Source organism: Trachypithecus francoisi, unplaced genomic scaffold (assembly GCF_009764315.1).
Source record: "Trachypithecus francoisi isolate TF-2019V2 unplaced genomic scaffold, Tfra_2.0 Lachesis_group2, whole genome shotgun sequence".
Lineage (NCBI taxonomy): Eukaryota > Metazoa > Chordata > Mammalia > Primates > Cercopithecidae > Trachypithecus > Trachypithecus francoisi.
Window position 1 is genome coordinate 105633605 of NW_022681465.1, and position 27298 is coordinate 105660902.

Here is a 27298-nt window from a genome sequence, read left to right on the forward strand (position 1 = left end):
GTAAATGAAATAAATATACTAACTGTACATTTTTGTTTGGGGGTATGAATTATTCTCTATTCGTTTCCTCCAAACATAACACATACCATGTGAGGCCAGGATGAAAAGCAGAATGTGTAAAATTTTAAAGGAGATGATTTTTTTAAAGACTATGCAAACATGAGTTAGGACAAGACATGAACAGTTATATCCTGCTATACAAAAGGTTGATGAGGTACTTTAAATTACCTTACTTTTAGTTACTACTTTTAACTAACTTTTACTTTCACAGATCTGAATTTATCAGGAACTACTTTCCACCTTATAAATCATAACTCAAAAAATAACATATGTGAGTCATCAAGGGCTTGCATATATTCACTGAAGTTTGAGAAATTAAGATTATTAGGTCAGGGATCAGAGTCTAATTTGCTATTTTGAATCTTTAGTGTTTTGAAAACAGGAAGATATCTTTGCAGTCAGACATCCACCTGTTATATATGCTCTTCTGAAAGTAGGAGGATTTGCTTTCCTTGTGTCACTGCCGCACCACCTTCCACTGCACTATTTCTGATCTACTTTTAAGGGTTACCATAGCTGGGTGAAGCTGACAACACACAGGGTAACATAATCTCATCTCTTGTCACAATCTTACATTTTCTGTCATAGGATTATCTAAACATATCACTGGTATAGCTTATCTCTGATTATAGTTCTGAATGTCTCTCAAATTACTCATGCAGCACTTTGCATCTAGAAGTATCTTTAACAACACAAACTACTGGTTTGCCTCATGATAAAATCAGCCTTTTAGCTATCATTAAAAGTCACTTTGGACTTACTTTTTAAGTAAGTTACTTTTAATGATATTAATAATTCCTAGCACTTTAAATCCTCTCACATAAAAATAGAAGACCACTTTTTCAGCCATTGTGAGCTCTGAAATAAATATGTACCTTAAGAAGAAGATGACCTTGGGTATCTGAAAATATCATACTTGAGTATGAGTCTATATTTACCTGCATCTTCAGGGTTCTTATTTCAAACTCTAATAAATTTTCTTGTTTTTCTTCTATATCTTGTAGAATGGCACTGAGGGTCTGATGCTGTCAGATAAAAATATTTGAAACTTCATTACAAAGGGGTAGATATGCTCTCTGACATGCCATTGACAAACATAGAATAAATAAAATACTAAAGAAAGTGTTCCTAAAAATGCTCATTCCTCTCTATGCTCAAAATGTACTCATACTTTTTAACTGTATAAATGTTGCAGATTTGAACAAAAGCAAACAAATATATTTTGAATTATGTAGTAGATATCCTGGAAAATAGAATGTAAAAGTAGTAATCATAAGAAATCAATTTATCACTGACTTCTGTTGAAACTATAGGTGTAGGAGAAAAATAAATCACATAACATTGAAAGTACATATATACAACAAGTTCACTTTAAGGTCTTATGACTTTCACTGCACACTATTAAAATCTTATACCTAATCTTAGAAGTACAAAACACTATGCTCTCAGAAATTCACAAAGGGGACTTAATACCACTTCTACACGCCCTTGTCAGTACAATCTTCCTGCCTTGAATGCTTTCAATTCACTCTGCCCTGATTCTTCTCTTTCCCTGTGAGAGAGAGAATTGTAGAGCGGGCTCTGGAACCAGACTTTCAGGTGTAAATCTTGTCTTCACCTCTTCCTATCTGGGTGACTCCAGCAAGTTACTTATCCTCTCTGTGACTGAATTGTATAACACATTAAAATGCTAAGGAAAATGTCAGCACAAAGTAAGAACTCCCTAAATAGTGAATATTATAATCATATAAAACCCATTCATACAGGAAACTTCTGACTTATCCAATCCATGCTAATTTCCTTTTTCTCAGAATTAAGAAATTCAGTGCTACATAATTTAACACTAACATAATAACATCTTATACATTATATTTCCTCATCAGGGCAATGAGATCTTGTAGGCAGAAGCATGCCTTTTATATTTGTATATGGTTTCAACATTGTGGGTTCATAGCTATTGTTCCATTAATGATGATTGATTGATTGACTCGTATTACCTATCCTTTAATATACTCTCCATACACATTCATTTCTAAAACATGTAGATCCTCAAAGTTTTCTGAAATATGTTGCCCTGAAATTTTACTTTGGTGCCCACAAAAGATATTCAAAAAGTACGTAATAAAATAATCTAATTATTTGGTAAAGCAATCTTACTGCTGTCATTTATTAAATGCATCCAAGTGAAATTATAAAATACAAATACAAAAAACAAGCAAAAATAAAAACACCACTAAGGTTTACCGCTTTATACAGTGAACGATTTATGGTTATAAAAACAAACAGAAGATGAGAATTTGTGCCCAGGCTAAGCTCTATCCACAGATTAGGACAAAGAAACATCTTCTGGTGCCAACTTTCCTTTCTGCTTTGCTCGTATCGTAGATGTATTCAGTCTTGGACACTATGGGCCAAGACTTATCCAAAATAAGGTTTCATTGAGGATGCTACCTTAGTTGAGATTTTGTGCCTAGTTAAGCTTTGTGTTTTTGTCAAACTAAGAATTTCAATCAATATATATATCTTATTAAGCAACTGCTATGTTCTTTTTTTCAAAAGCTACCTTTACATGGTGGGTTTTGCAGCAAACTGTATTACTATAAACCATATGGGATCAAGGTTAGCTAAACCAGGCTGCTTAATTCTCTTCTCTGTCTAGATTCCAGAATCTTTTCTATATCCTGCATCTCCTAGACACTTACGGAAGTGAGTAAAGACACATTTATGACAGTGGCAGTCTCTATGGACAAGAAGTAGCCAAAGAACTCAAACTAGGTATAAAGGATAGCAGCTACTCCACAGTTCTGCATTCAAAGCAAATAATTAAGAGTTAATCACATAGCATAACTTCCAGGCCCATTCTGTTCATTATCTTATCTTTTATAATAAAAAAATTTCAATCTTTGTGTCATTAAAATGGAGAGCATTGCCGTTAGCCAATAACTAACTGGCTGGCTCAAAGAACGGCATTTTCTAAGATGAAGAACAAAGTAATTTTAACTTCACTCACCACAGAAAGGCTTTCACTTGATCTTTCTTGGTGTGAAAGGAAAGGTGAATCAATAGTTTTGCCATCATCACAAAAACATTGTTTATGTCTTTCAGACCGGACAGCAGGAATTTTTTCTTTAAAAAGTAAAATTAGAAAATATAATAAGAATATGCAAAAATATAGTTTTATTTTTCAGTTTTAATGTGATGCAGATGAGAAGTGTAAGTCAAGTCTACAACTATTATATCTTAATCAGTACTCATCATCATCAATTGGCTACTTATGGCTAACATTTACTGAGCACTTGTCACATGCTGGGTGCCAAAAACTACCCATAAATCATCTCGTTTAATCTTCATATGAACCTGTGAAGTATGTAGTTTATTATATCCATTTTGCAGAAGAGGAAAGTGAGGCTTAGCGGGGTTCAAGAAGTTGCCCAATGTCATACAGAACTGAAACCAGATCTTATCTGATTCCAACGTCCACATGACTTGACTAATTGCCTATGTAAATTCTATTGGACCCTACTCCTATTCTGGATTCCCTTTCTCTATATTATGATTGTACTCTATATTCTTCATCCTTCTGGGGTACCTGATCAAGGAAACAAGAAACAGTAGATATGTGGGAATAGATCTATCACTTTACAATAGATCTATCAATAACTCCAAATGCAAGACTTCCCTGATAAGCTGAGCTAATCTAAATCATGGGAACTTTCAGGTATAGCTGTGAAGAGGGAGTGTGAAATGGCTGGGCCTCTGAGAAAGGCCCTGACCCTATGGACTTACCATATGGTAGCAGGCAATGAAAAGAGGAAATTTGTTTCACTCTTGACCTTGACCTATCCATGAGCTAGCCCACTGGTGAAATATAACACAATGAATATCCTTAGCTCTGACCAATTATATTAGTAATTCTTCCGTGAAAATCAACAGTTGGTAAGGACGTTGGTAGGCTAGGGGAGAAGTGTGTTACACAATTGCTCTCCCCAGCATTCTCCCTCATGGTGAGAATATAGATACATTCCTGAGTATCTTCTTCTATGAGTCAAGGTTTGAGCATGAGGGAAAAGGAAGAACAATTCCCTCTCCTCAATACTTGATAAAAAATAAAGTATTGCTAAAAATGGTTCATAAAATTTTGCCTGATTGTACATTCCCTTGAAATATTCTTTTCATTGCAAAATATATTACACATATACAAGTATGTTTCTTTAACAAGTTAATATGCTAGAATACTAGATTCTTTAAAAGTTGGCATGAATCCAACTGATGTATGAATCATTACAAATTTTGAAGTAATGGAAACTTAGTTGCAAAAACTTCAGTATAATGTCGCACTTTTCCAGCCCTACTACAACTAAACTGATTTGCCTGGCTTCAATTACATCTCCATCTCAAACCCAAAGTTAGGAGATTAATGTTTGTTTGATGAATGCTATAGATTTCATTTCAACATGTAACTCCAATCCAATAGGATCATATGATCTATAAATTAAACCATATTTTTAAATGCTAATTTCTAAAAATAAATAATGGATTTTAAAGAGTTTAATAAACATAGGACACATCTATCCTAGTTATGAAACAATTTACACAACAAATCAGAAGATTTTCCTAAATAGAGATATATCTCTGTATAAAATAGCAGCAATATTGATATACATACCATTGACTATAGCATCTCTCTCATCTCTATTATCAGTCTCAATAGCACCATAAGATTTTAGTAATTCTTTCATTTTTTCATCATCTGCTTCATCCAAAGTACTCTTCTGTTTTTGATCTTTTTGATTAGGGTTTGCTCCATTTTGTAGTAGAATCTCAGCTGCCTACAAAGTATTTTTTTCAAAGTTATCTCTATAGACACCAAAGATGAATAATTTCTGTTTTCATCATGAACACAACTGCCAAGCATTAAAAGCTATCAAAAGAAAGTTTTCAAACTCAGGTCAAGAAATTTTTTAATTAAAATTGATGTGGCAATTGCAAACTAATCCAATTTGGACTGATTAGTCCTCACAAGAGAACCAAACACAAAGACATCAAAGTACAATATGCTGCATTCATTGCAGTAAGAAGTAGGCATAGGGAGGTTCAGTTCTAGATCAGTAACTGCCCAGTAGAATTTTCTGTAATAATAAAATGTTCTATATCTGCTTTGTCCAATAAGGTAACCACTAGTCACATGTGGCTTTTGAGCATTTGAAATGTGGCTAATGTGACTGAAGAAATCAATTTTTTATTTAATTAATTTAAATTTAAATAGCAAAAGTAGCTAGTAGCTACCATATTGGGCAGCACAGATCTAGATGTTGTGCAGATTAAGCCACTTGCATCTTAATGTGGAATTTCTGACACCCGGAAGGATTTAATCTATCTCTCTAACACAGCTTCTTGTCCTTCCCCAAGCTGCTGGAGGATAGGGTATAAAAGTGGGGTAAGAGTTGCTTCACGGCTATATTACAAACAACATTATAATTTGTGATTAGATATACTTGAATAACATTCTATTTGGACAATATTTTATGTACACTGCTTGTTCAGGAGGTTTTATGAACTAGCCTAGAAACCTAATACCCATTTCAATATTCTCCATACAGAAATATGTGTCCTAAATAACAAACTTTAAAGAAATAATTTCAACTTTTATTTTAGATTCAAATGATATATGTGCAGATTTACTACATGGGTATATTGCATGATGCTGAGGTTTGGGGTATGAATCATCCCATCACCCAGGTAGTAAGCACAGTACTCAACAGAGAGTTTTTCAGCTCTTGCCCTCCTCCCTCTCTCCACTCTCTAGTAGTCTCAGTATCTATTGTTCTCATCTTTATGATCATGTGTACCCAATATTTACCTCCCACTTATAAGTGAGAAAATGTGGTATTTGATTTTTCTGTTCCTGCATTAATTCACTCAGAATAATGGCCTCCAGCTGCATCCATGTTGCTGCAAAGGACATGATTTTGTTTTTGTTTATGGCTGCATAGTATTCCATGGTATATGTGTACCACATCTTATTTATCCAGTTCACCAATGATGGTCACCTTGGGTGATTTAATGTCTTTGCTATTGTGAATAGTACTGCAATTAACACACAAGTGTATGTGTCTTTTTGGTAGAACAATTTGTTTTCCTTTGGGTACATACCCAGTAATGGAATTGCTAGGTTGAATGGTAGTTCCAAGTTCTCTGAGAAATCTCCAAACTGTTTCCACAGTAGTTGAACTAATTTACATTCCTACCAACAGTGTATAAGTGTTCTCTTTTCTTCACAACCTTACCAGCATCTGTTATTTTCTGACTTTTAAATAATAACCATTCTGACTGGTGTGAGATGATATCTCACTCTGGCTTTGATTTGCACTTCTCTGATGATTAGTAGTACTGAACTTTTTTTTTCATATGTTTGTTGGCCACTTGTATACTAAATGACAAATTTCACAGAATATTAAAGATAGAGGGAAACTTAGAAACCCCATCACTTTAGATTAAAGGAAACTAAGGTCAAAGAGGATGTGATATTTTGGGGAGAAAAAAAATTCTAATATAAATAAGGTTGCTCTGAGTAACTCTTAAATTGTGTATTAAAAATAAATTTATAATTGACCAAAGTAAAGAATGGTTATTCACTAGATTAAGGTATAAGTCAGCCAGGGACAGCGGTTTATGCCTATAATCCCAGCACTTTGGGAGGCTGAGGCAGGAAATTGCTTGAGCCCAGGAGTTCGAGACCAGCCTATGCAACATAGTGAGGCCTTTTCTCTATAAAAAATTTAAAAATTAGCTGGGTGTGATGGCACACACTTCTAGTCTCAGCTACTTGAGAGGTTGGGGCTGGAGGATCACTTGACCCTGGGAGGTCGAGGCTTCAGTGAGCAGTGATACCCCAGCCTGGGTGACAGAGCAAGACCTTGTCTCAAAAAAATGAATTATAGTATAAGTCAATTAGTGAAAAACAATGATCCCACTTGCAAAAGGCAAGCAAGTAACTCACCCCTGAAAAACCTTCTAGTTAGGAAAAGATGGTCAGGATTTTGTTAGAATGGAGACATACTAATATGCCAGTGGAAAAAGTATTTTTCTAATCGTTCTGCTTATGTCCAAGGATAAAGAGGCAGATAAATTTAGGAGCAAATGGGCCAGTAGAAATTATTAAGGATAATCTCTTAGTTTTTCTACTAGCCTAGAGGTAGCATAGCATAAAGAAAAAACTGAACCAAATCACAAAGACACAGAAGAAAAAAATGAAGAAACGAAGAATCCATAAAACAACTAGTGATAACAACATGACAGGTAGAAAACCTCATGTATCAATATTAACCTTGAATGTAAGTGAATTAAATGCTCCACTTAAAAGATAAAGATAGGCAGAATGGATTTTTAAAATGAACCAACTATATGCTGTCTACAAGAAACTCACTTTACTGGTAAAGACACATAGATGAAAGATAAAGGGCATGGTGGCTGATGCCTGTAATCCCAGCACTTTGGGAGGCTGAGACAGGTGGATCATGAGGTCAGGAGTTTGAGACCAGCCTGATGAACATGGTGAAACCCCCTCTCTACTAAAAGTACAAAAATTAGCCAAGTGTGGTGGCGCACACCTGTAATCCCAGCTACTTAGGAGGCTGAGGCAGGAGAATCACTTGAATCCGGGAGGCAGAGGTTGCAGTGAGCCAAGATTGTGTCATTACACTCCAGCCTGGTGACAGAGTAAGACTCTGTCAAAAACAAACAAACAAACAAACAAAGATAAAGGTTGGAAAATGATATTCTATGCAAATGAAAACCAAAAGTAAGCAGGAGTAGCTACACTTATAACAAATTAAACCAACTTTAAATCAAAAACAGTAAAAAAAGAGACAAAGATCATTATCTAATGAGAAAGGGTGATATCAATTTAACAAAAGGATACAATAATATTAAATACATATGTACTCAACCTGGAGCACCCAGATTCATAAAACAAATGTTACTAAACCAAACCTAAAGAAAGATACAGATAGCAATACAATAATACTGGGGCACTTGAACACCCCAGTCACAGCACTAGACAGATCACTGAGACAGAAAATCAAGAAAGAAACACAGGAGTTAAATTGAACTTTAGACCAAATGGACCTAATAGACACTTACAGAACGTTCTATCCAACATCACAGAATATACATTCTTCTCATCAGCATGTGAAACATTCTCCCAAATAAGACTATATGTTAGGCCACAAAACTAGCCTCAATAAATTTGAAAAAAATTGAAATAACATCAAATATTTTCTCAGAACACAATGGAATAAAACTAGAAATCCATATAAAGAGGAATTCTCAAAGCTGTACAAATACATGAAATTAAACACCACACTCCTAGATAATCTTTGGGTCAATGACAAAATTAAGAAAGAATTCAAAAAAATTTTTTGAAACAAAGGAAAATGGAGACAGAATTACCAAAACCTCTGGGATATAGCCAAAGCAATGCTAAGAGGGAGTTTTATAGCATCAAATGCCTACATCAAAAGAATAGAAAGATTACAAATTAGCACCCTAACATCATACCTCAAGAAACTAGAAAAACAAGGGAAAAAAAACCCAAAGCTAGCAGAAGAAAAAATATAACAAAGATCAGAGTAGAACTAAATGATATGGAGACAAACCAAACAAAACAAAACAAAAACAAAGGATCACTGAATTGAAAAGTCAGTTCTTTGAAAAGATAAACAAGTTGATAAATTGCTATCTAGACTAATCAAGAAGAAAGAATATCTAAATAAACATAACAAGAAATGAAGAAGACATTGTAACTGACACCACAGAGATACAAAAGATCATCAGACTCTACCATACACTCACAAACTAAAAAACCTAGAGGAAATGGATAAATTCCTGGAAACATAAAACCTCGTAAGACTGAACTGTGAAGAACTAGATATCCTGAACAGACCAATAACAAAAATCCTCCCAACAAAAAAAAAGAGCCTAGGTTAAGATGAACTCACAGTCAAATTCTATCAAACATACAAAGAATAACTGGCACCAATTTTACTGAAACTGTTACAAAAAAACTGAGCAGAAGAGAATCCTCCCTAGCTCATTACATGAAGCCAGTATCACCCTGACACCAAAGTCTGACGAGAACACAAACAAAAAAAACTACAGATCAATATCCCTGATGAAGATAGATGCAAAAATCCTCAACAAAATACTAGCAAACTGAATCCACCAGCACATCAAAAAGATAACACACCATGACCAAGTGGGTTGTATTCCAGGGATGCAAGGATGGCTCAACATATACAAACCAATAAATGTGTTTCATTACATAAACACAGTTAAAGACAAAAATTACATAATCATTTCAATAGATGTGGAAAAAGCATTTGATAAAACTGAACATCCCCTCATGATAAAAGCTCTCAACAAACTAGGCATAGTAGAAAAAACATACCTCAAAATAATAAAGGCCATATGCAACAAACCTACGGCCAATATCATATTGAGTTGGGAAAAGTTGAAAACAATTCCCCTAAGAACTAGAATAAGACAAGAATGCCCACTTTCACCACTCCTATTCAACTTAGTACTGGAAGTCCTAACCAGAGCAATCAGGCAAAAGGAAGAAAGAAAAGGCATCCAAGTTGGAAAAGAAGAAGTCAGAAATAATTTATTTCTGTTCACTGACAATATGCTCTTAAACCTAGAAAATCCTAAAGACTCCTCCAAAAAATTCTTAGGTTTGATAATTGAATTCACTAAGGTTTCAGAATACAAAATCAATATTCAAAAATGAGTGTCATTTCTATACACCAATAATAATCAAGCTGAAACCATATCAAGAAGGCAATCCCATTTACAATAGCTACCGAAAAATAAAATAAAATACCTAGGAATATAGTTAACCAAGGAGGTGAACGAAGGAAAACTACAACACTGATGAATGAAATTTCAGGTGACACAAGCTAATGGAAAAACACTTCATGTTCATGAATCAGAAGAATTAATATAATTAAAATGAGAATACTGCCAAAACAATCTACAGATTCAATGCAATTCCTATCAAAATGCCAACATCACTTTTCACAGAATGAGAAAAAAATCATCCTAAAATTCATATGGAACCAAAAAACAGCCTACAAAGCAGAAACAATCCTAAGCAAATAGAACAAAGCTAGAGAGAGCACATTACCTGACCTCAAATTATACTGCAAGGTTATAATAATCAAAACAGCATGGTACTGGCATAAAAACAAACACATAGATCAATGTAAAAGAATAGAGAACCTGGAAATAAAGCCACATATCTATAGCTAACTGATCTTTGACAACAGTGACAAGAACATACACCGGGAAAAAGATATATTTTTCAATAAATGGTGTTGGGAAAATTGGATTGTCATATGTGGAAGAAAGTCTCAAATCATATAAAAAATCAAATACAGACAAATAAAAGACTTAAATTTGTGATCTGAAACTATAAAAATTCTATAAGAAAACCTAGGGAAAACTCTTCTTGACATTTGTCTAGGCAAAGAATTCATAAGACCTTGAAACCATAAGCAACGAAATCAAAAACAGACATATGGAACTATATTAAACTAAAAAGCATCTGCATGGAAAAGGAAATAATTTAAAAAGTGAACAGACAACCTGCAGATTGGGGGAAAATATTTGCAAACTATGAATCCTACAAGAACTAATTTCCAGAATTTACAAGGAACTCAAACAACTCAACAACAATAACAAAACAACAAATAGCCCCATTAAAAAACTGGCAAAAGACACGAATAGACATTTCTTAAAAGAAGACCCACGAATGACCAACAAGCATATGAAAAAATGCTCAACATCATTAATCATCAGAGAAATGTTAAAGCCACAATGAGATACCATCTTATGTCAATAGAATGCCTATTATTAAAAAGACAAAAAATAACAGATGTTGATGAGTATGCAGAGAAAAGGGAATGCTTATACACTGTTGGTGGGAATGCAAATTAGTACAACCTCTATGGAAAACAGTATGGAGATTTCCCAAAGAACTAAAAATAGAACTGCCATTCAATCCAGCAATCTCACTACTGGGTAGGTATATACCCACAGGAAAAGTAATCATCATATTAAAAAGATACTTGTACTCAAATATTTACTGTAACACTATTCACAATAGCAAAGATATGGAATCAACCTTAGTGTCCATCAATGGATGACTGGATAAATAAACACACACACACACAATGGAATACTATTCAGCCATAACAAAGAATGGGATCATGTCTTTTGCAGCAACATGGATGGAACTGGAGGCCATCCACGTTGTTAAGTGAAAACAACTCAGGAACAAGTCAAATACTGGATGTTCTCACTTATAAGTAAGAGCCAAATAATGTGTACACATGGACAGAGTGTGGAATAATAGTCACTGGAGACTCAGAAGGCTAAGGAGTGGGAGGGGGTTCAGGGATGAGAAATTAATTAATGAGTGCAAGGTGTACTATTTGAGTGATGGTTACACTAAAAGCCCAGAATTTATCCCTACTCAATATATCCATTTAACAAAACTGCACTTGTACTCTTTAAATTTATACAAATATATTAAAAAAGAAAAGTACCCTTGTTTTAAAGCCAAGCACAAACCTCGCCCCGGTACTTATTAGCTACATCCTTGGCCAAGTTACTTATCGTCTCTAACTTCATTTTTATCATCTATGAGAATTAAATAGTGAGCCCTTGTAAAATGTCTGGCACATAGTAGTCTCCTAATAAAACTAGCTAGATAATACCCTGCTTTCCTTTAGAGAGTGAAAAGATCAACTGTAGTAGTGAGAGACAGCAGATAATGGCATGTGAAAAAGTATTCTGCAAAGACGTCTGATAAAATCTGCATTTGTACACCTTAGTGAAGTCTGAGTAAAGGTATGAAAAGATAAAATATTTTATTTATCTATTTATTAAGATTTTTATTAAGATTTTATTCATCTCTTTTTAAAAGATGGGGTCAGAAACTACCTCAATCCAGTAGTTTCTAAGCCTGATAGATCAGTAAGATCACTTGTTGGATTCTTTCAAAACACAGATTCCTGAGACCATCCTGAGATTAATTTAGCAAACTGGAGATGTAGGCCTTAATCTGCAGAAATTTATTTCAAACATTATATGGAGGAGACTGAAAGTGAATTTCAGAAAAGTAAACTTCTAGACTCTTAAAAACATACGCTATATTAATAATGACTATTTTTCCAGTGTGTTAAGATGAGACCTTCTCTAGGTCTTGACTTTAATATACTAAAAAAGATTCACTTAATGTATTAGTATGGAGAACACAGAGAACTCAGCTCAGACAGAATGGGACCCTGAATGGTGTTTTTCAGTAACAGTCATCCACAGGAAAAGTCTAAACAGCAACAGAGTAAAAAGGCACTAAACAGGAAAAGCTAAAGCTAAAGTTGGGAGGCAGCTCCAGATAACATGATGGAGTGGGCCTGAGGGCCAAAGAGCTTGGCAAAGATTATGTGACCAAGAAATAGGCCTTTAATCTGTTAAAAAAAAAAAAAAAAAAAAAAAAAAAAAAAAAAAAGCCTTACTGAAGTGATCACTGCTACAATAATGACTTAGAGACATTCTACCATCACAAAAAATCCTTTTTGCCCCTCTGCAGTCAATCACTTACCAAGACTCTTTGGTCTCTGGGAACACTGATCTGCCTCTATTGCTTTACATTTTGCTTTTTGTAGAATTTCACATGAATGAGCTCAGAATGTAGTTTTTGTGTCTGGTCTCTTTGACTTAGCATGATGATTTTGAGATTCACCCATATTGTTGTGTATATCAACAGTTTGTTTCTCACCTGTAATCCCAGCACTTTGGGAGGCCAAGGCGGGTGCATCACCTGAGATCAGGAGTTCGAGACCAGCCTGGCCAACATGCTGAAACCCCGTCTCTACTAAAAATACAAAAATTAGCTGGGCCTGGTGGCGCATGCCTATGATCCCAGCTACTTGGAAGGCTGAAGCAGGAGAATTGTCTGAACCCGGGAGGCAGAGGTTGCAGTGATCAGAGAACATGACACTGCACCCCAATACGGGTGACAGAACAAGACTCCATCTCAAAAAACAAAAAGTTTGTTCCTTTTAACAACTTAATTATTCATTTATCAGTTGATAGACATTTGGGGTCCCTTCCAGTTAGAGGCTGTTATGAATAAAGCTGCTATTCACATTCTAGTACAAGTCTTTGTGTGGACAAAAAGCTTTCATTTATCTTAGATAAATAAACACCAAGGGGTGGTCCAATACTTTGTAAATATGTAATATATTTCATGTAACAAAAATTGCCAAATTGTTTTTCCAAGTGTTCCATTTTGCATTTCTACCAGCAATCTCTCCAATACTTGGTATTTTCAGTCTTTTAAATTTTAGCCATTCCAGAGGGTATGACTAATGATGCTAAGCACCTTTTTTTTTTTTTTTTTGAGACAGAATCTGCTCTATCACCCAGGCTGGAGTGCAGTGGTGCCATCTCGGCTCACTGCAACCTCCACCTTCTGGGTTCAAGTGATTCTCCTGCCTCATCCTCCCGAGTAGATGGGATTACAGGTGTGCCCTACCATGCCTGGCTAATTTTTGTATTTTTGGTAGAGATGGAGTTTCACCATGTTGGTCAGGCTGGTCTTGAACTCCTGACCTCAGGCGATCCACTCACCTTGGCCTCCCAAAGTGCTGGGATTACAGGAGTGAGCCACCATAACCAGCCTGCTGAGAATCTTTTTTAAGTGCTTATTTGCCATTCATGTATCTTCTTGGGTGAAATGTCCTAATCCTTTGCCCACTTTTTATTGGGTTGTTTGAGTTCTAACAGTTCTGTATACATTCTGGACACAAGTCCTTTAGCAGATGTATGTTTTGGGAGATATATGTGCTCTCAATCAGAGTTCATCTTTTTCTTTTCTTTGTTATTTTTTATTGATACATAATAGATGTACATATTTTTAGGGTACATGTGATAGTTTAATACATTTATATAATTTGTAAAGGTCAAATCAGTGTAATTGGGCTATGTATCACCTTAAAAATTGTCTTTTCTTTATGCTAGAAACATTTTAATTTCTTGTAGCTACCTTGAAATATACAACAGGTTATTGTAAACTATAGTCACCCTACTGATCTTTCAAATACTAGGTCTCATTTCTTCTATCAAACTGTATGTCCGTACCCATTAATCAACCTCTCTTCATCCCCACCCCAACCCATACTTTCCAGACTCTGGTAACCACCAATGTATCTTCATGAGTTCCACTTGTTTAGCTCCCAAACAGAAGTGAGAACCTGCAGTATTTGTTTTTCTGTGCTTGGCATATTTCCCTTAACACAATAACCTCCAATTCCATCCATGTTTCTGCAAATGACAGAATTTCCTTCCTTTTTATAGCTAAATAGTATTCTGTTGTGTATATATACCATATTTTCCTTAACCATTCATCCACTGGTGGGCACTTAGGTTGATTCCATATTTTGGCTATTGTGAAGAGTGCTGCAATAAACATGGGAGTATAGATATTGCTTCAACGTATTGGTTTTCTTTCTTTTGGATATACACCCAGTAGTGGAATTGCTGGATCATATGGTAGTTCTATTTTTAGTTTTTCAAGGAACCTCTAGTTTTCCACAGTGGCTATATTAATTTACATTCCTACCAACAGTGTACGAGAATTCACCTTTCTCCACATCCTCACCAGCATCTGGTATTCCCTTTTTGACAAAATCCACTTTAATTGGGGTAAGATGACATCCTTTGTGGTTTCAATTTGTATTCCTCTGATAATCAGTAATGCTGAGCATCTTTTCATATACCTGTTAGCCATTTGTATGTCTTCTTTTGAAAAACATCTATTCAGATCTTTTACCCATTTTAAAATCAGATAATTTGCTTTTCTTTTTTTTGGCTGAGTTGTTTGAGCTTATATATTCTGGTATTACTCTCTCCTCAGATAGCTTGCAAATATACTCTCCCATTCTGTCAATTGTCACTCCCATTTGTTGATTATTTTATTTGCTGTCAGGTGAATAGCTTGCAAATATTTTCCCCCATTCTGTAAGGTAATTTTCTATATCTTGTAGATGATCTTCATTCCTTTTCATTCTTTTTCCTCTGTGTATTTTCAAGTAGCCAGTCTTGGAGCTCACTGCTTCTTTCCTTTGCTTGATCCATTCTGCTGTCGAGAGTCTCTAACAAAATTTTCAAGTCAGCAAATGTATTTCTCAGTTCCAAGATTTCTGTTTGGTGTAAAAAATTGTTTCAATCTCTGTCATATTTCTATATTAAATTCATGAATTGCTTTTCTGTGTTATCTCGGAGATCACTGAGTTTCTTTTAAACTGCTATTTTGAATTCTTGGTCAGAGAGTTCACATATTGTTGTCTCTTTAGGGTCAGTCACTGGTTCCTTGCTTTGTCTGTTTGAAGAGATCATGTTTCCCTGTTTGATGCTGCTTCTTGTAGATGTCTATCTTTGCTTTGAAGGATTATTTATTCCAGTTTTCTCTATCTGATTTACTTTGGTATTTATTGCATATGTTTGATTAGAGATTCTTTGTAATTTACCTGTTAATTTTCTTTCATTTATTCCATCTAGTTCTCTGCTTTCTTTTCAGCACCAGCACTTTATGTCCAGGTTTGCCTCAGTTGAAGAAGAACACAATCAGAGTGTCACCTGTCTCAAGTGGGGAAGGTCCCAAAGGAGACATCCAGTAGTGTAGAAAGGCTGGCTAGGGGGTTGTACCCAAGAAAACTGTGGAACAAATCTTCTACAGAAGGCAGAAGGTGGTGCTGCTGAACGGTCACTCTGATTTGGCATCTCCTTTGGCCAAGTTATAGAGTGGAGTTTCCAGGGTTGGCAATGGTAGTCCCGCCTCTGCCCCACCCTAACTTTGCCTCTGGTTGTTCTCAAGAATATTTTTCCCTTCATGCACTCCCAATGCTTCCCGTGGATTGAAGGAGGGACAGGTCTCCTGCCAGAAAACCCAAAATGGTGGAGAAACTGGTTATCCAACTCAGTTTCACTTTATTCAGCATAGAAACTGTGAGCTGGGGGGAAGTTTTCTGCATGCTTACTACTTGGCAAATTGAAGAGAGGGGTATGGCAGACATACAATTCCGATTATCTTACTGCCTTCTGTCTGCTTGGAGTTTTTTCATATCTCTGTGGCCCTGGGAACTGTTTCATCTTCATATTTGAGTTATGGGGTATTACTGGTGAAAATCTTGGCACTGTATATTTGTTTTTGGCTTTCTGTGCTAAGGAATAAAGTCAGCTTGCTTCTATGTCACCATTTTGGAACCAGAAGTCACTGCCTTTTTATTTTCTTAACTGTTTTTGAAGAACAAGTTTTTAATTTTTATGAAGTCTAATTTATCAATATTTATCACTTAGAATTCATGTCCTTTATGTCCTACTTAAGAAATCCTTGCCTACCTCAAAATCACTGTTTTCTCTTATGTTTTCTTCTAGGAAATTGTAACTCTTACATTTACGTCTGTGATCCATTATTTATAATGGATATGCAATATTTGTACATCTTTATGGGAACTATGTGATATCTGGTTACATGGATAGAATGTGTTATAAACTTCCTTTTTAGCACTGCTTTAGCTATTCTTAAGTTTTGGTATGTTGTATTTCAATTTTCATTTCTTTCAAGAAATTTTTTATTTCCTTCTTAGTTTCTCCTTTGACCTAATAGTCATTCAGGAGCATGCTGTTTAATTTCTGTGTATGTGTACCATCTCCAAGTTCCTCTTGTTATTGATTTCTACTTTTATTCCATTGTGGTTTGAGAAAATATTTGATATGATTTCACTTTTTAAAAATTTGTTGTGATTCTTTCTGTGTCCCAACATATGGTCTATCCTGGAGCATATCCCATGTGTTCACAAGAACAATGTGTATTCTCTAGCTATTGGATGAAATGTTCTGTAAATGTTCATTTGGTCTAAAATGCAGCTTAAATCCAATGCTTCTCTATTAGTTTTCTGTCTAGATAATCTATCCTATGCTGAGAGTAGAGTCTTGAAGTCCCCAACTATTATCGTATTGAATTATATCTTTTAGATCTAATAATTTTCGCTTTATATATCAGCATGCCCCAGTGTTGGGCACACATGTGTTTAGAATTATTACATCCTCTTGATGAATTGATCCCTTTATCATTACATAATGACCTTCTTTGTGTATTTTTGCTGTTTTAGACTTAATGTCTGTTTTATCTGATATAAGTATAGCTACTCCTGCCTCCTTTTCATTTTCATTTTCATTGAATATTTTTTGCCTCCCTTTGCTTTCTATGTGTCTTTATAGGTGAAATGAGTTTCTTGTAAGCAGTGTATCATTGGGTAAATTTTTCCTTCTTTTAAGAAATCCATTCAACCAGTCTACATTTTGTAAGTGGAAAATTTAATCCTTTTACATACAAGGTTATTATTTATATGTGAGGGCTTATTCTTATTTTATTAATCAATTTATGGTTTTGTATATCTTTTTTTCTTTTTTCTTTATTTATTTATTTTTTTTTATTATACTTTAAGTTCTAGGGTACATGTGCATGACGATTATATCATGTATAACTCCCCAAAGCAATCCCTCCCTCCTCTCCCCTCCCCATGATAGGCCCCAGTGTGTGATGTTCCCCTTCCCGAGTCCAAGTGATCTCATTGTTCAGTTCCCACCTATGAGTGAGAACATGCGGTGTTTGGTTTTCTCTTCTTGTGATAGTTTGCTAAGAATGATGGTTTCCAGCTGCATCCATGTCCCTACAAAGGACGCAAACTCATCCTTTTTTATGGCTGCATAGTATTCCATGGTGTATATGTGCCACATTTTCTTAATCCAGTCTGTCACAGATGGACATTTGGGTTGATTCCAAGTCTTTGCTATTGTGAATAGTGCCGCAATAAACATACGTGTGCATGTGTCTTTGTAGTAGAGTAATTTATAATCCTTTGGGTATATACCCAGTAGTGGGATGGCTGGGTCATATGGTACATCTAGTTCTAGATCCTTGAGGAATCGCCATACTGTTTTCCATAACGGTTGAACTAGTTTACAATCCCACCAACAGTGTAAAAGTGTTCCTATTTCTCCACATCCTCTCCAACACCTGTTGTTTCCTGACTTCTTAATGATTGCCATTCTAACTGGTGTGAGATGGTATCTCATTGTGGTTTTGATTTGCATTTCTCTGATGGCGAGTGATGACGAGCATTTTTTCATGTGTCTGTTGGCTGTATGGATGTCTTCCTTTGAGAAATGTCTGTTCATATCCTTTCCCCACTTTTTGATGGGGTTGTTTGTTTTTTTCTTGTATATTTGTTTGAGTTCTTTGTAGATTCTGGATATTAGCCCTCTGTCAGATGAGTAGGTTGCAAAAATTTTCTCCCATTCTGTAGGTTGTCTGTTCACTCTGATGGTAGTTTCTTTAGCTGTGCAAAAGCTCTTTAGTTTAATTAGATCCCATTTGTCGATTTTGGCTTTTGCTGCCGTTGCTTTTGGTGTTTTAGACATGAAGTCCTTGCCCATGCCTATGTCCTGAATGGTACTACCTAGATTTTCTTCTAGGGTTTTTATGGTATTAGGTCTAACATTTAAGTCTCTAATCCATCTTGAATTAATTTTCGTATAAGGGGTAAGGAAAGGATCCAGTTTCAGCTTTCTACTTATGGCTAGCCAATTTTCCCAGCACCATTTATTAAATAGGGAATCCTTTCCCCATTTCTTGTTTCTCTCAGGTTTGTCAAAGATCAGATGGCTGTAGATGTGTGGTATTATTTCTGAGGACTCTGTTCTGTTCCATTGGTCTATATCTCTGTTGTGGTACCAGTACCATGCTGTTTTGGTTACTGTAGCCTTGTAGTATAGTTTGAAGTCAGGTAGCATGATGCTTCCAGCTTTGTTCTTTTGACTTAGTATTGTCTTGGCAATGCGGGCTCTTTTTTGGTTCCATATGAACTTTAAAGCTGTTTTTTCCAGTTCTGTGAAGAAAGTCATTGGTAGCTTGATGGGGATGGCATTGAATCTATAAATAACCTTGGGCAGTATGGCCATTTTCACGATATTGATTCTTCCTATCCATGAGCATGGTATGTTCTTCCATTTGTTTGTGTCCTCTTTGATTTCACTGAGCAGTGGTTTGTAGTTCTCCTTGAAGAGGTCCTTTACATCCCTTGTAAGCTGGATTCCTAGGTATTTTATTCTCTTTGAAGCAATTGTGAATGGAAGTTCATTCCTGATTTGGCTCTCTGTTTGTCTGTTACTGGTGTATAAGAATGCCTGTGATTTTTGCACATTAATTTTGTATCCTGAGACTTTGCTGAAGTTACTTATCAGCTTAAGGAGATTTTGGGCTGAGACAATGGGGTTTTCTAAATATACAATCATGTCATCTGCAAACAGGGACAATTTGACTTCTTCTTTTCCTAACTGGATACACTGGATTTCTTTCTCTTGCCTGATTGCCCTAGCCAGAACTTCCAACGCTATGTTGAATAGGAGTGGTGAGAGAGGGCATCCCTGTCTTGTGCCAGTTTTCAAAGGGAATTTTTCCAGTTTTTGCCCATTCAGTATGATATTAGCTGTGGGTTTGTCATAAATAGCTCTTATTATTTTGAGATACGTTCCATCAATACCGAATTTATTGAGCGTTTTTAGCATAAAGGGCTGTTGAATTTTGTCAAAAGCCTTTTCTGCATCTATTGAGATAATCATGTGGTTCTTGTCTTTGGTTCTGTTTATATGCTGGATTACGTTTATTGATTTGCAATGTTGAACCAGCCTTGCATCCCAGGGATGAAGCCCACTTGATCATGGTGGATAAGCTTTTTGATGTGCTGCTGAATCCTTTTTGCCAGTATTTTATTCAGGATTTTTGCATCGATGTTCATCAGGGATATTGGTCTAAAATTCTCTTTTTTTGTTGTGTCTCTGCCAGGCTTTGGTATCAGGATGATGTTGGCCTCATAAAATGAGTTAGGGAGGATTCCCTCTTTTTCTATTGATTGGAATAGTTTCAGAAGGAATGGTACCAGCTCCTCCTTGTACCTCTGGTAGAATTCAGCTGTGAATCCATCTGGTCCTGGACTTTTTTTGGTGGGTAGGCTATTAATTATTGCCTCAATTTCAGAGCCTGCTATTGGTCTATTCAGGGATTCAACTTCTTCCTGGTTTAGTCTTGGGAGAGTGTAAGTGTCCAGGAAATTATCCATTTCTTCTAGATTATCTAGTTGATTTGTGTAGAGGCATTTATAGTATTCTCTGATGGTTGTTTGTATTTCTGTGGGGTCAGTGGTGATATCCCCTTTATCATTTTTTATTGCGTCTATTTGATTCCTCTCTCTTTTCTTCTTTATTAGTCTAGCTAGCGGTCTGTCAATTTTGTTGATCTTTTCAAAAAACCAACTCCTGGATTCATTGATTTTTTGGAGGGTTTTTTGTGTCTCTATCTCCTTCAGTTCTGCTCTGATCTTAGTTATTTCTTGCCTTCTGCTAGCTTTTGAATGTGTTTGCTCTTGCCTCTCTAGTTCTTTTAATTGTGATGCTAGAGTGTCAATTTTAGATCTTTCCTGCGCTCTCTTGTGGGCATTTAGTGCTATAAATTTCCCTCTACACACTGCTTTAAATGTGTCCCAGAGATTCTGGTATGTTGTATCTTTATTCTCATTGGTTTCAAAGAACATCTTTATTTCTGCTTTCATTTCGTTATGTACCCAGTAGTCATTCAGGAGCAGGTTGTTCAGTTTCCATGTAGTTGAGCGGTTTTGATTGAGTTTCTTAGTCCTGAGTTCTAGTTTGATTGCACTGTGGTCTGAGAGACAGTTAGTTATAATTTCTGTTCTTGTACATTTGCTGAGGAGTGCTTTACTTCCAATTATGTGGTCAATTTTGGAATAAGTGCGATGTGGTGCTGAGAAGAATGTATATTCTGTTGATTTGGGGTGGAGAGTTCTATAGATGTCTATTAGGTCCGCTTGGTGCAGAGATGAGTTCAATTCCTGGATATCCTTGTTAACTTTCTGTCTCGTTGATCTGTCTAATGTTGACAGTGGAGTGTTGAAGTCTCCCATTATTATTGTATGGGAGTCTAAGTCTCTTTGTAGTTCTCTAAGGACTTGCTTTATGAATCTGGGTGCTCCTGTATTGGGTGCATATATATTTAGGAGCGTTAGCTCTTCCTGTTGAATTGATCCCTTTACCATTATGTAGTGGCCTTCTTTGTCTCTTTTGATCTTTGATGGTTTAAAGTCTGTTTTATCAGAGACTAGGACTGCAACCCCTGCTTTTTTTTGTTCTCCATTTGCTTGGTAGATCTTCCTCCATCCCTTTATTTTGAGCCTATGTATGTCTCTGCATGTGAGATGGGTCTCCTGAATACAGCAGACTGATGGGTCTTGACTCTTTATCCAGTTTGCCAGTCTCTGTCTTTTAATTGGACCATTTAGTCCATTAACATTTAAGGTTAATATTGTTATGTGTGAACTTGATCCTGTCATTATGATATTAACTGGTTATTTTGCTCGTTAGTTGATGCAGTTTCTTCCTAGCCTCGATGGTCTTTACATTTTGGCATGTTTTTGCAATGGCTGGTACCGGTTGTTCCTTTCCATGTTTAGGGCTTCCTTCAGGGTCTCTTGTAAGGCAGGCCTGGTGGTGACAAAATCTCTAAGCATTTGCTTATCTGTAAAGGATTTTATTTCTCCTTCACTGATGAAGCTTAGTTTGGCTGGATATGAAATTCTGGGTTGAAAATTCTTTTCTTTAAGAACGTTGAATATTGGCCCCCACTCTCTTCTGGCTTGTAGAGTTTCTGCCGAGAGGTCTGCTGTTATTCTGATGGGCTTCCCTTTGTGGGTAACCCGACCTTTCTCTCTGGCTGCCCTTAAGATTTTTTCCTTCATTTCAACTTTGGTGAATCTGGCAATTATGTGTCTTGGAGTTGCTCTTCTGGAGGAGTATCTTTGTGGCATTCTCTGTATTTCCTGAATTTGAATGTTGGCCTGCCCTACTAGGTTGGGGAAGTTCTCCTGGATGATATCCTGAAGAGTGTTTTCCAACTTGGTTCCATTTTCCCCCTCACTTTCAGGCACCCCAATCAGACGTAGATTTGGTCTTTTTACATAATCCCATACTTCTTGCAGGCTTTGTTCATTTCTTTTTCTTCTTTTTTCTTTTGGTTTCTCTTCTCACTTCATTTCATTCATTTGATCCTCAATCGCTGATACTCTTTCTTCCAGTTGATTGAGTCGGTTACTGAAGCTTGTGCATTTGTCACGTATTTCTCGTGTCATGGTTTTCATCTCTGTCATTTCGTTTATTATCTTCTCTGCATTAATTAGTCTAGCTGTCAATTCTTCCACCTTTTTTTCAAGATTTTTAGTTTCTTTGCGCTGGGTACGTAATTCCTCCTTTAGCTCTGAGAGGTTTGATGGACTGAAGCCTTCTTCTCTCATCTCGTCAAAGTCATTCTCTGACCAGCTTTGATCCGTTGCTGGCGATGGGCTGCGCTCCTTTGCAGGGGGAGATGCGCTCTTATTTTTTGAATTTCCAGCTTTTCTGCCCTGCTTCTTCCCCATCTTTGTGGTTTTATCTGTCTCTGGTCTTTGATGATGGTGACACACTGATGGGGTTTTGGTATAGGTGTCCTTCCTGTTTGATAGTTTTCCGTCTGACAGTCAGAAGGACTGTCTGTTGGTCTGTTGGAGATTGCTTGAGGTCCACTCCAGACCCTGTTTGCCTGGGTATCAGCAGCAGAGGTTGCCGAAGATAGAATATTGCTGAACAGCGAGTGTACCTGTCTGATTCTTTCTTTGGAAGTTTCCTCTCAGGGGTGACTCCACCCTGTGAGGTGTGGGGTGTCAGACTGCCCCTAGTGGGGGATGTCTCCCAGCTAGGATACTCAGGGGTCAGGGACCCACCTGAGCAGGCAGTCTGTCCGTTCTCAGATCTCAACCTCCGCGTTAGGAGATCCACGGCTCTCCCCAAAGCTGTCAGACAGAGTCATTCACGTCTGCACCGGCCCCCGCTCTTTCCCCTATTGGACTGCAGCTGTGCGCTGTCCGCAGAGGTAGAGTCTACAGAGACAGGCAGGCTTCCTTGAGCTGCTGTGAGCTCCACCCAGTTCGAGCTTCCCAGCGGCTTTGTTTACCTACTTAAGCCTCAGCAATGGCAGGCGCCCCTCCCCCAGCCTCGCTGCTGCCTTGCGGATAGATCGCAGCAGACTGCTGTGTTAGCAGTGAGGGAGGCTCCGTGGGCGTGGGACCCTCCCGGCCAGGTGTGGGATATATTCTCCTGGTGTGCCTGTTTCCTTAAAGCGCAGTATTGGGGTGGGAGTTACCCGATTTTCCAGGTGTTGTGTGTCTCAGTTCCCCTGGCTAGGAAAATGGATTTCCTTCTCCCTTGCGCTTCCAGGTGAGGCGATGCCTCGCCCTGCTTCAGCTCTCACTGGTCAGGCTGCAGCAGCTGACCAGCACCGATTGTCCGGCACTCCCTAGAGAGATGACCCCAGTACCTCAGTTGAAAATGCAGAAATCACCGGTCTTCTGTGTCGCTCGCGCTGGGAGTTGGAGACTGGATCTGTTCCTATTTGGCCATCTTGCTCCGCCCCCTCTTTTTTTCATTTCTTTCTCTTCCTTCCTTCCTTCCTTCCTTCCTTCCTTCCTTCCTTCTTTCCTTCCTTCCTTCCTTCTTTCCTTCCTTCCTTCCTTCCTTTTCTTTCATTTATCATTGAAGTTTGGTGGTTTTCTGTAGTGGTAACATTAAAGTCCATTTTCTTCCTTATTTGTGTTTGCTCTTCCAGTGGGTTTTGTTTATACTTTCATATGTTTTCACGATAGTAGGTATTATCCTTTGCTTCCAAGTGTAGGGCCAGTCTAGTGGTGATGAGTTTCCACAGCTTTTGCTTGTCTGCGAGACTTTATTTCTTCCTCATTCGTGAAGGACAACTTGGCTGAACATAGTGTCCTTGGTTGACAGTATTCTTTTCTTTCTTTTATTACTTTGAATATATCATCTTGTCCTCTCCTGGCCTGCAAGGTTTCTGCTGAGAAATCCACTGTTAGTCTGATGAAGGTTCTCTTAAGTGACTATATGCATTTTTCTTACTACTTTTAGAATTTTCTCTCTCTGACTTTTGACAGTTTGACTATAATTGCTGTAGAGAAGACCCTTTTGAATTGTCTCTATCTGGGGATTGCTTTGCTTCCTGTGTCTGGATGTCTAAATCTCTTGCCAGACTGGGGAACTTTTCGGCTATTATTTCATTAAATAGATTTTCTATCCCTTTCATTTTCTTTTCTCCTTCTAGAATCCTGAAAATTCTGAAGTTTGGTCACTTCATGGTGCCCCATATATCATGTAGCCTTTGTTCATTATTTAAAATTCTTATTTATTTATTTTTATCTAATGAAGTCATTTCAAAATACCTATCTTCAAGTTCTGAAATTCTTTCTTCTGCTTGATTGTTGAAACTTTTGAATGAATTTTGTGTTTCATTATATGAATCCTTCAGTTCCAGAATTTCTATTTGGTTCTTTTTTTTTTTTTTTTTTTTTTTTTTACAATATCTATCTCTTTGTTAAATTTTTCATTCATATCCTGAGTTTTTCTTATTTCTTTGCATTTTTAAAAAAATTCTCTTGAATCTCACTGAGCTTCTTACTATTTTGAACTCTTTTGCTGGGACTTTATGAATTTCTTTTTCACTGGAATTTGTTGCTGGAGAATTATTGTGTCCCTTTGGAGGTGCCATACTTCCTTGCTTTTTCACATTTCTTGTGTCCTTACATTAACACCTGTGCACCTGTTCTAACAGCTAATTATTCAATTTTTCAAATTTGCTTTCATAGAAGAGGACTTTTTCCTAAAGATGTGTTCCTATTGTGTTGCCCGGGCAAGGCATTTTGGCTTTGATTCTAGATATGTGATGTAGTGTGGTTTCTATAGGATTTCTTTACTTGTAAATAGTGTCAGTGATGTCTGTAATTTCCTCAGTGGTTTAGGGAGCAACTGTTAGTGGGAGCTGTGGAGAAGTTTTTCTGAAGACAGGTACACCAGGTGGGCCAGTTCTCTAGTCCCATGGGTGACAACAGTGGACTGAGCATGCCTGTCCTTGAGCCCCAGGAAGGTATATGCTGGCATCAGTGTTAGTGAATCCAGGTGGACCAATTCTTGGGCCTCTAAGCAGCTTGCTTGGGTGCTGGCAGTAACAGTGGTGGGTTTTGCAGGTGTGAGAATCTTCAGGCCCCTGGGCAGTGAGCATGGCATGGCTGATGGCAGCAGCAGTGGCAGGACAATCCTCTGGCTCCCAAGCCATCTATGCTACTGTTGGTGGCTATGATGGGAGGGGTGGGCCAGTCCCCGGACCCACAGGTGCTGTCTCTGAGTGAATGCTAGCTACAGTGGTAGTGGTATGTTGGATCAGCCTGTCCTTAGGCCCCCAGGAGGAGTGCTCCGGTGCCAACAAGGGTGAATGGGGCATGGTGATTCCCCCGCCCCTGTATGGTGTGCTCAGGCCCTGAGGGGTGTGGCAGATGGAGAAATGGGTTTGGGTGCTATGATCCATTTTAATTTTATATATAAAAAGTTTTAATTTTATATATGATGAAAATTAAGGGTTCATTTTAAAAAATGGAAATCCAAGGATTTCAATTCTATTTGTTGAAAGAGTATACTTTCTGTATTGAATTGCCTTTGCACCATTGTTAAAAATCAACTGATTGGGAGGCTGAGGTGGGCAGATTAACTGAGGTGAGGAGTTTGAGACCAGCCTGGCCAATATGGTGAAACCCCATCTCTACTAAAAATACAAAAAAATTAGCTGGGTGTGGTTGGTGTGTGCCTGTGGTCCCAGCTACTCAGGAGCCTGAGGCAGAAGAATCACCTGAACCCAGGAGGCAGAGCTTGCAGGAAGCAGAGATTGAGCCACTGCACTCCAGCCTGGGCAGCAAAGTGAGACTCCGTCTCAAAAAAAAAAAAAAAAAAATCAACTGAGCACATATATGAGGGTCTATTTCTCAATTCTTTTATTTTGTTCAATTGTTCTATAAGTAAAACTCAGTGCTCCTGAACTGCGGATGATTTTTGTCCTCTAAGATAAATTCAGGAATGTCTACAGACATTTTTTGGTTGTCACAACTAGAGAATATGGGTGCTTCTGGCATCTAGTGAGTAGAGGTCAGAGAAGCTGTGAGACATCCTATAAGTACAGGACAGCACTCTTTAAGAAAGAAATATCCAACCCCAAATGTCATTTATGTCAAGGTTGAGAAATCCTAATCTAACTTATGCTAGTAACATACTGTCTTGATTACTATAGCTATGGAATACATATCTTCACACTATAGGTAATATAAATCCTCCAATATTATTCTTTTCCAAATTTGTCTCAGCTATTTTAAGCTATTTTGATTTCCATATCAATCTTAGAATTAGCCTAACAATTTCTACAAAAATTCCTGTTAAGACTACTGTATTTGTACTGAATCTATAGATCAATTTGGGTAGAAATGACATGTGATTAAAATACTCAGTCTTCTAAGCCATGAACACAATATATCACTTCATTTATTTAGGTTGTCTTTAATTACTCTCAACAATGTTTTGAAGTATTCAGTGTAAAGGTGTAAAGGTCTTGGACATATTTAGTAACATTTATCCCCAATTATTTAATATTTTTGATATAATGATAAATGGTATTTTAAAATTTTCAACTTCCAATTGTTCATTGCTGGTAAGGAGAAATACAGTTGAGTCCTTGTTAGATTCATTTATTAATTCTAGTAAATTATTTTATCATGTCATATGAAATAGAAGCAGTTTTTCATTGTCATATTACATGAAACAAAGACAGCTTTACTTTTCACTTTCCAAATACATGTGTGTCTTTTATTTATTTTTCTTCCATTACTGCACTGGCTAGAAACTTCAGCATAATATTGATTAGAAGTGGTGAGAGCATTACATGTTCTAACTCATAAGTGGGAGCTGAACAATGAAAACACATGGACACAGGGAAGGGAACATCACATACTGGGGGCTGTCAGGGGGTGAGGGACTAGGGGAGGGATAGCATTAAGAGAAATACCTAATGTAGATGACGGGTTGATGGGTGCAGAAAACCACCATGACACGTGTATACCTATGTAACAAACCTGCATGTTCTGCAGGTATCCCAAAAGTAAAATAACAAAAATAAAAGAAG

General features: G+C 37.0%; 1 protein-coding gene across 1 annotated transcript in view; it reads right to left on the reverse strand.

Moving 5' to 3' along the window:
* The window catches only part of ANKRD31 (ankyrin repeat domain 31), a 185979-nt gene that overhangs the window by 30596 nt on the left and 128085 nt on the right, over positions 1 to 27298 (reverse strand). Inside the window, 4 exon segments of the mRNA XM_033179887.1 lie at positions 999 to 1016; positions 1019 to 1085; positions 3071 to 3186; positions 4727 to 4889. Of these exon segments, the coding sequence (XP_033035778.1) occupies positions 999 to 1016; positions 1019 to 1085; positions 3071 to 3186; positions 4727 to 4889 (364 nt within the window).